Source organism: Nelusetta ayraudi, unplaced genomic scaffold (assembly GCF_046127955.1).
Source record: "Nelusetta ayraudi isolate G7.1 ecotype Tasmania unplaced genomic scaffold, CSIRO-AGI_Nayr_v1 ptg000004l, whole genome shotgun sequence".
NCBI lineage: Eukaryota > Metazoa > Chordata > Actinopteri > Tetraodontiformes > Monacanthidae > Nelusetta > Nelusetta ayraudi.
The window spans coordinates 17,537,501-17,547,500 of NW_027466054.1; the positions used below are offsets into that span (position 1 = coordinate 17,537,501).

Consider the following 10,000-nt stretch of genomic DNA (forward strand, 5'->3'; position numbering starts at 1 on the left):
AGATGTTGGATGGAAGGTGACGCTAAAAAAACGGAGGCATTCTCAGAATAATAGCACTGATTACTAGGCTTTACACGATCACGAGTTTAAATAAACCGATAACCGATCACCGATCACGTGAGGAGCAATATTTAAATTACTTGTTTATGTACTTATATACTTATGTGCTGTTTCCTGAGTATCAATAAAGTTGTTTGCTTTAGCATCCGTTTTGGAGTTTGCTTTTCTTTTTCTTTCTCCGCGCAGCGTTTCTTGAACTCGACATGCTCCTCCCGCGTGAATCTTTTCCAAGTGCCTGATTAAATTTGTCGTGTTGATGTTCCCCCCCGAGGTACTGTAGCGCTGCATATATATATATTGCAGATAGCTTTTGCTATGTCTGTTTCTCTCACTTTGAAAAACTTCCACGCCTCCGACACGTTTGTTTGTGTCGCCCATGGATGTTGCTGTCGTGAAGATTCAAAGAAACTTTATTGTCCGTCACATAGCGACAGTACTCAAAACAGGAAGAGGCACGAAGACGAAAATTACGATTTTTTGAATGATGAATCATTAGCTCTCGGATACAAACAAATAAACATGTCGATGCTGTGAAACTACAAACAAATATCGGCCGATCCGATACAGCCGATATGATCGGTGTAAAGCCTACTGACTACTGAATCTCACTGAGGTAATTCTGACGTGTTTCTGACTGCAGGTGACGGTTGAAACACATCAGGTATTTTAAAAAAAACAAAAAACAAAAGCATTAATTTTTCCTTTAATATCTTAAAAAGGGAATAAGTACAATCATTTGTGATGTCACAAAGGGCCTATTTCAAGAACTGGGCATTCTAGCAAAGACACCGGACAGTGAAGCAAGTCAAGGAAGGAAAGGATGCAGTGTAATTCCCTGGGGAGACTCAACAAACCTTTAAAACCTCGGACAGGGGGCAGAAATTTAGACTTTATCTGAACTCATACTGAAGGAGTCACTGAGCCTCTCGACGTCTCTGGACTTGACCTTCAGGGGGCCGTGTTATCAATCAACATCAATTTGTCTGTTTTGTTTGCAAGCCTCCAGTCTGTTTACTCATGTTGATGGAAAATCTTTGAGCTTTTTCTTGTTTGAATAGGCTCGTCTGCTGTTGTCTGCACCTTGACAGCTGCGCACAGGCCTCTCTCTCACACACACACACACACACACACACACACACACACACACACACACACACACACACACACACACACACACACACAGATATTGACATAACTATACACTGTGAGCTTCTTACTTGTAACTTGGGCCTCAAATGACAAACAAAGCCAAACCTGCGGGCCGGTGGGCAGCGGGTGGTCTCCCACCACAGGCTTTGATTTCAGGACGCGACAAGCAGCAACAAGACATGCTGGAGGTTTCCACTGTGTACAAACACACACACACACACACACACACACACACACACACTCCAGGAAGCCCCCACCCCACCAGTGCCCCCACAGCTCGAGAAGCAACTCACCACTTTCACCCACTCGGGTATCGACTAACGTACACACACACTTTTTCCCCCTGCGGCGTTAAGAAGCTCCTCGTCTCGGTTCTCTTCCCCACCTCCCTCGCTCCCCCCCCACCGGCTTGGCAGCGTTTATAAACACACTTCGCGCCTCACCGACACGGCATCTACCATTACACACTTGTGTGCCGCAGAGCAGCGGAGGCGCTGACGGGAGGAAGTAGGTGGGCTGAGGGCGGGAATGGAGTGGGTGGAGGGATGGGTGGGCGAGGTCGCCTTGAAATAGGCTTCTCGAAATAGGGAGATCTTATATTGAAGACAGAGAGGAAGATGAGTGGTGAAGGAGTGAGTCACAACAGCCAGGGGGTGAACAGATGAGCGAGAAGGAGGGAGGGAGGGAAGGAAGGGAGGAGGGAAGGGAGGAGGGAAGAAGGGAAGGACGGAGGGAAGGAAGGGAGGAGGGAAGGAAGGGAGGACGGAAGGAGGGATGCAAAAGGCAGGGAGGTGAAGTGAAAGACCTGCTTTAGGTTTAACTTCTTCAAGCAACAAACACACACACAGAACCAAGTGTAGGAGTTTATGAAGGTTTTGGGTGAGTGTGTGGTGACAAAGTGCCTAAAATTCCATGAACATCCATGAAAAGGTTAGCAAAAAAAGTGTGTGTGTGTGTGTGTGTGTGTGTGTGTGTGTGTGTGTGTGTGTGTGTGTGTTTGTGTGTGTGTGTGTGTGTGTGTGTGTGTGTGTGGGACTGACTCAGTTACAGAGTGCGTCGCGGCTGTTTCGTGGTAGCGGTACAAAAGCAGGACCTGGTCGACTCTGGCCACGCCCCCTCCCTGCCGGACGCTCTGGTAGAAGAAGAGCAGGTCCTCCGGGACACCCTGGACAGGAAGTGGAGGGTCGGAGACAACGCGTCGGACGCAAAGACAACAACTGCAATTTGAATCTTTCAATTCGTCAGTCCGACCCAGCGGCTCTGATTTGAGTTGTTGTGTTACACAAACAGGAAGTGAACATTTTTAGAGTTTCTGTCACACTGATTTAGGATGATATTAATCTTGTGATGACTTATTTCATTACATCGAACCCAACGAAGAAAAATGTTTCCTTTGAAGAGGAATGGAGCATAATTTAATCATGGATGTTTGCAACCAGAGAACAACAAACAAAACACTGACAGGCGAGAGTTGGACAAAAAAAAATGAAAAACACAAGTGACAAACACACTGACGGTGTTCACTTTGTGTGTTGTTTCTCAACTGGTGGGTTGCGACCCAAAAGCTGGTCGCTGAGCGGTTTTGATTGGGTCACGGTTTCGTGGGCAGTTTTCAAAACATACAGTATATATATTTATAGAGTTGAGTATTTATTTTGAAGGACAAAAAAAACAATTCAATTCAAAGAACTAGACATGATAGAATGTGGGCCAATGCTTTTATTTTTGTGGAATAAAGTTGAGTGGCGTGGAATAAATTTGGGGTCGCGACTTCATGATAAGGATGAAAATGTGGCTCCACCAGTTGAGAAGCACTGGTTTGAAGGACTCCGGGCTGGAAACCACACGGTGGCTCAGTCCGTGCTGATCACCTCTTTCACCGCTGCCGTGGACTCTCACCTTTCCGCCTTCGTCAAACGGTCCAACCTTGAGGAACCAGTCCCTGGAGCAGAACCACGTGGGCATGATGACGGTGGGGCCGTGAGACGTGTACACCTGGAGCGCAGGAACACACAAACATCAAAAAAAAAATCACGCCTTCGGTTGCACGACGTGGCTTTGAAAGCCAAGAGGATTTTTGGTGCTGATAGGACCACACTGTGTCTGGAAGGTCACGAGTCAGGTGGACAGGGTCAAGAGTTCATCTGCTTGTTAATACAGCAGTTGATCAGCCAATCAAAACGTAGCGACTCACTGGTCATGCAGGCGCCACTGAAACTGAGCATCAGAACCATGAAGTAAAGGGGCCTCAAGCGATGGCGATCGTGGTGGTTGGTGCCACTACAGGTCGGCAGCGTTTTTATTCTTTCCCCAACTGCTGCTGATCTACGGGGACCTTCACCAGCATCACAACCGTCTCCAGGAGTTCACAGAGGACGGAGCCAAAAGCAGAGCGTGATTCAAATAACCACTGGTCACAAGTAGAGGCTGCAGAATGCTCTATATGAACACACACGCACACACACATATTCTGACTCACAGCAGGATATATATATATATACATATATATATGTGTATATATATACATATATATATGTGTATATGTATATACATATATATATGTATGAACACACACACACACACACACACACACACACACACACACACACACACACACACACACACACACACACACACACACACCAAACTTCATTAGGCGCCTGCCAAGCCAAATAAAGTGGCTGGTGGGTGTGCGTTTCCCACAACAAGCAGACAGAGACTCTGCTGAGGGGTCAAAGGGCATCGTCCACACACGCCGCTCCTTCGGCAGCGCGCGCTTCCTGAAGCGTGCGGCGGAAAGAGGGACGCTCGCTTCCACCCTCGTCTCCGCGCGAGACTCAAGAGTTTATTTTGGCCTCTCGTCCCTCCGCCTCCTTCACCTCCACCGTCCTGGTTCTTTTGTCATCTCTCTCCCCAACATGTTTTCAGAGCAGCAGCAGCAGCAGCAGCAGCATTGCTGCCCTTCACCAGACCCACCCAGACCTTCTTCTCCTTCTTCCTGTCTTTTCTTTCCCCTGCAGTGGTCAGTGAGCAGCGTGCGGTTGTTTTCGGGGGCGGAGGGTGGGTGTGGGGTGGGGGCGGTCTGGGAGTGGAACACGAGCGTGCATTGCTGAAATTCGCCGCAGATGAGGGAGGTTTTGCGAGAGGAGCATCTGGACTCAGCCAGAAGGAACAGCTGGACAGAATCTAGCCGAGTGCGTGTCCACCTACGTAGAGCTCCTCTCCCTTAACTGCTGCGATGTCGCAACAATGTGCAGATGCGAGCAATTCGCCCGAAAAGCAAAAAAAAAAAAAAAAAAACACACAAAAAAAAACATGGATGAATAAGTGGAATAAGAATGAGTTCTGGGAAAAGAGGGGGACAGGGAGTGAGAGAGTGAGAGAGAGAGAGAGAGAGAGAGAGAGAGAGAGAGAGAGAGAGAGAGAGAGAGAGAGAGGGAGAGAGAGAGAGAGGGAGAGAGAGTGAGCAGTTTGCTGGGGTAGCAGGCAGGTTTTGGCTAAAGCGTGTCTAATGTCCCGCAGATGAGCGGCCAGGTCGCAACCAGCGGCATCTTGGGTAAATATCTGCTTGGACTCACTCAGAACTCAGTCCGTTTACCTGGAAAGTCTGAGAAAAAAACCAAGCACAAGAAAAACAAAGAAGAAAGAGAGACAGAGGAAGGATTTTTTTTTTCTTCAAAGGGGGCGTGTCCAGCAAAATCCCCCTTTTCCAGCGTCCAGAACCTGCCACCGCACCGGAGATCAGCCTCTTGTGATGTCACAGGGGGTGGTGTTGGGGGGGAACTGATACCTCTCCCAGATCAGTGACAATAACAACCACCGCAGGGCGCTGTTCTTCTCACCTCGCCTCGCTTTGCCTTTTTTTGTTGTTTCTTTCACCCTCTTCCAAACGCGTGGGAGGCCCAGCGAAGTATCAGCAGAGCTGAAAACCAAACCACGTTTTGGCAGGAGGCCGTAAACAGAGGGCTAAAAAGGAGGTCTGTAAATATTTGATGGGTGAGGTGAGGAGCAGGGGTCTGGTCAAAGACGAGACCTTTTCGGGATTCAGAGGAATCAGCGCACGATGATCTCACTCTGCGCACTCTGAAACCTGATAGCGCAGGAACAACCTGGAATGTCTGGCGGAGGAGACTGTGTGTGTGTGTGTGTGTGTGTGTGTGTGTGTGTGTGTGTGTGTCCAGGTTGCCTCGTGTCCTTGGCGACAGCATGTTTTTGCCTTTCGTGGAAAGGGGAAAGAGGAGGAGGAGGAGGACGAGAAGCAGGAGGGAGAGAAGGACGAGGAGGACGAGGAGGACGAGGAGGAAAAGGAGGAGGAAGAGGAGGAAAAGGAGGAGGAGGAGGATGAGTAAGAGGACAAAGATGAGGAGGAGGAAGAGGAGGAGGAGGGGGAAGAGGAGGAGGAGGAGGACGAGAAGCAGGAGGGAGAGAAGGACGAGGAGGACGAGGAGGACGAGGAGGAAAAGGAGGAGGAAGAGGAGGAAAAGGAGGAGGAGGAGGATGAGTAAGAGGACAAAGATGAGGAGGAGGAAGAGGAGGAGAAGGAGGAAGTGGAGGAGAAGGTAGAGGAAGAGGAGGAAGAGGAAGAGGAGGAGGAGGGAGAAGAAGATGAGGAGGTAAAGGAGGTAGAGGAGGAGAAGCGCTGACCTCCACAGCTGCTCGCAGCAGGAATGCGGCAGGCGGCGACAGTTTCCGTATCAGTCGCACCACTGCATGTGATTGGGCCGATTAATGCAAATATTTAGTCTAGCGCAGGGAAGGTGTGCGAGCTGGAACGCGGTACTATTTGGCCGGATAAAGATGTTGTGGAGGGAGAGAGAGAGAGAGAGAGAGAGAGAGAGAGAGAGGGAGCAGGAGAGGGAGAGAGAGAGAGAGAGGGAGAGAGAGAGAGAGAGAGAGAGAGAGAGTAATAAATCTCAATAGCATGCACATCTGCAGTGCAAAATGGCCAAGTGACACCTCAGAAGGAATGCTAGCGAGCTTCCGGAAGCTTCCTTTGCTCCCTGCTCAGCTAACAGCGGTGGGTGAAGTGGATGCTGCAAGTGGCCCATGGATGTAAATGGTAAATGGACTGCACTTACATAGCGCTTTTCCAGCACCTTCACGGTGCCCCAAAGCGCTTCACATTGGCCTCTCATTCACCCATTCACAAATGGAATGGATTCATATCGAATCGGCCTCCAATAAAAGGATATCGTTTTTGAATGGAATCGTAACCTGTTGGTCTAGGTGCACATCCAATCGTTTACCACAGAGCGATGTGCAACCCCACCGCTCAGATGAAGATCGACTAAAATCGAAACGCGGCGTAAAATAGTTGCTTCTCTGGTGATCCGGCGTTACGGACTGTTGGTGGCAGAGCGGTACAAAATCAAAGACGCCCCCCTCCACCATCCCAAGGGCTGCAAATCCAACCTCTTTCTTTTCCCGCTGACCCGCAGTTTCCACTACAGCTGGCAGCGCGACTCGCTTCCTGTGGCGGCTCCCAGGCGGACCAGAGGTCGGCCAGTCCGGCCCGCTGCCGCGTTTCCGTGGAAAGTGCCGACGGCAGGTACGCATCCTGTTGCCGCCCGACCCGCTGGGCTGCCTGGCACACGACCTCTCTCACACACACACACACACACACACACACACACACACACACACACACACACACACACACACACACACACACACACACGGTGCATTAGTACCTGGGTGACGAGCTGCTCCTGACTGATGGTGTTGATCCAGCGGGTGTATCGCTCGGTGGATCCCTCCGGCAGACGCCGAACTTTACAGCCAATCAGCTACCAGGGAACATGTTTGCGGGGGGGGAAAAAATGAAGTAAGTATTAGAAATATTTCCTGCGAGGGCGGTGGTGTGTGTACGGTGTGTGTGACATTGGCAATAAAATGTACCTTGTGTTTTGCTTTGTGAGAGAATCAATTTGGAAAAATCTGATTCTTACGGCACTGGTTGGCCTCCACCTTGAACTCACTGACTAGAGGTTGGTCCAAGGATGGGTGGGGGTGGGAGAGGGGGAGGTTCATTTCTCTGATCATTGAAATTTAGTAAAAGAAGTCAAGAGGCTTTAATGTTACACCACCGAGTGGGTCGGTGGCCATGTGTCGGCCGTCGTGTGCTGGGTTTCTCTCAACAAAGCCACGTTGCTAGAAATGTAAATGAACAGATTCATTTTGGTCCACATTAGGAGCACCAATTGTCAAAAACAGGTGTGGGCAAACTACGGCCCAGGAGCCATATGTGGCCAGTTTATCTTTTTAATGCGGCCCGCCGAACTTGATGATATTAATAGTAGTACGTCATAAAACCATAAAAGCTGTATTTCGGGCATTTTTTCAGTGTTTTAAGCGCCAATATATATATATATATAAATATGAATCGTGATAAATCACGATTCTCGTTTAATCGCGATTAATTGCATTGTAAGCCTCTGAATCGGAATCGAATCGTCAGGTACCTAGCGATTCCCACGGCTAGTAAATAGGTCATAAAATAGCTGTATTTCATCGTCTACGCGCTTCCTGAAGCGTGCGGCGGAAAGAGGGACGCTGGCTTCCACCCTCGTCTCCGCGCTAGACTCAAGAGTTTATTCTGGCATCTCGTCCCTCCGCCTCCTTCACCTCCACCGTTCTTTTGTCCTCTCTCTCCCCAACACGTTTTCAGAGCAGCAGCAGCAGCAGCATTGCTGCCCTTCACCAGACCCACCCAGACCTTCTTCTCCTTCTTCCTGTCTTTTTTTTTTTTTTTTTTTCACGCAGCGGTCAGCGAGCAGCGTGCGGTTGTTTTCGGGGGCGGAGGGTGGGTGCGGGGTGGGGGCGGTCTGGGAGTGGAACACGAGCGTGCATTGTGTGCATTTTTTCAGTATTTTAAGAGCCATTTCAATGAAGAGCTAAAAAACGTGGAGCTTCAAAGACACACATTTCACATGCTTTCTACATATCCCATGATGCATCTTTTTCTCCATCCAAAACACTCCATCCATCTGCTCCTGCTCATTGTGGCCCACCAGTCAAAAGTTTGTCCACCCATGGTCAAAAACATGAGAGCGTTTGTGTATCAATCGCTCTCATGTTCCTAATATCAAGCTTCAGTGTTTTTTTTTGTCTGTGAGGACAATGATTAATAACAGTCCGTAGAAAGGCTACAAGCTATATCCAGCACATTCTCTCTTTTTTTTCTCTTTGTTTTATTTTTAAAGAAGATGTTTGGAGGACAGTTTGTGTTCAAATGCAACTTTCAGGCTTGCAAGAGCAAAAGCGCAACTTGCACATCAAAACTAAAGCACAAACGAAGTTTGGCACAACAAACAATTCAAGATGTTTGGGTTTTTCAGCAGCTTTGCATTTGCACGATGGGTTTTTTCAAAATCTATTTTTGACACGTCTGCGGCAGACTTTAGAATGGCAGTGGGAACGCAGGATGACACGAGGAAGCGGGAGATTAGACAGTAGCGCAAAAAAAAAACACAAAAACAAAGGGGCTCTAAAATTTTGTGAAGCGGTCCAAAAAGAGCTGGAGCCGTGACAGAAAGAGGCGGGTTGTTTGCGCCGGGGCGGCAGGCCTGCTGTCTCCACCCTGTCTCCCTCGCTTCCCTCGCGGACACGACCTCTGACCTCTGACCCGGCGCGCCAGAGAAAGCATCAACACCGGATACTCGCACTGCTCTGCGTGCCAGCGACGCACACGCGCAACAACACACACCGAAGCCAACGCCGGGGATGTTTTTTATTTTTTCAGGGGAGGGACGGCGCAGATGGTGGGAGAGACGGTGAAGAAGAGGGAGGAAGAGGAGGGGGGAGGGGCAGGAAAATGACAGCAAAATGGGGGGGGGGGCGGAGAACCTACGGCGTTTGTGCGGAGGAGAGAGGCCTCGTGCTGCAGACGCACTCTTCCAGGCAGCATGACGTCATCCTGAGGGAACATTTATTAAAAAATATATATATATATATTACACAGTGGTGATATGCACCAAATTGTGCGACAACAAGCGCTTGAATAGAACTTCAACAGCTTCACTTTTGACCGACAGGCCTGTGATCGGTACGAAGAAACATGGTCGATGTCTTTGTGTCGCATTCTTATGTTTCATGTTGCATTATTAATACTTATTTATGTTTTTAAATAATGACCTCTGCAATGGCCTGATTAGCCTTCTAAATTATAATTAGCTTGCTAAATCCACTAAACCTGCTAAATCACATTCTAAGATTCCTTCATGTCTGTCCCTCATGTACGCAAATAAAGATGAAAATAGGTCATTATCTGTAGCTTTAATGTCATGTGATCCAAAACTGGATCAAATACAATTAGTGGACTTGTAGCCTGACTGAACCATAGATGTTTTCATGTATCCATTATTTTTTTGTCCTTTGCTTTTAAAGTATAAAACATCTGCACATGTGCACACGCTTACTTACCGCATCTTGGAAGCACAAGCACTGGCCACGACTCTGACAGATCGCCTTGTTCTTTGCGTACCCCACTGAAAGAACAAAGAGCAGGGCGTGTCTCTCAGTGTGTGCCCCCTTTGCAGTTAGATAAGCGTCACTTGTGGACCTTCTGTTCGGCCCTGCGCTCGTCACTCTGCTGTTTGGCTAAGCGCGGAAAACAACACGAGTCGAGGAAAAAAAAAAAAAAAAGCAGGAAAACAAAGCCCACAAAACCACCTAAATGACACCAGAGGACAGTAGAGAGCAGCGATGTTGCACCAACTGGGGGACTCCAGTGAGCTCAGCATAAACTAACCTCCTCTGGGCTGTGCTGAGCTGTGGCCAGACATCACCAGTG

General features: G+C 48.7%; 2 protein-coding genes across 2 annotated transcripts in view; one reads left to right on the top strand and one right to left on the bottom strand.

The window, feature by feature from the left end:
• The window catches only part of r3hcc1l (R3H domain and coiled-coil containing 1-like), a 145,585-nt gene that overhangs the window by 51,422 nt on the left and 84,163 nt on the right, over positions 1–10,000 (top strand). The gene's annotated exons all lie outside the window — the stretch shown is intronic.
• Positions 1–10,000, bottom strand: part of qtgal (queuosine-tRNA galactosyltransferase) — a 13,352-nt gene that overhangs the window by 2,304 nt on the left and 1,048 nt on the right. The window contains exons 3-8 of the mRNA XM_076039982.1: positions 9,959–10,000; positions 9,631–9,695; positions 9,059–9,124; positions 6,900–6,995; positions 3,109–3,204; positions 2,250–2,374 (exon numbers count right to left, since the gene is read on the bottom strand). The exon at positions 9,959–10,000 is cut by the window's right edge and continues 58 nt beyond it. Of these exons, the coding sequence (XP_075896097.1) occupies positions 2,250–2,374; positions 3,109–3,204; positions 6,900–6,995; positions 9,059–9,124; positions 9,631–9,695; positions 9,959–10,000 (490 nt within the window). The remainder of the gene's footprint in view (positions 1–2,249; positions 2,375–3,108; positions 3,205–6,899; positions 6,996–9,058; positions 9,125–9,630; positions 9,696–9,958) is intronic.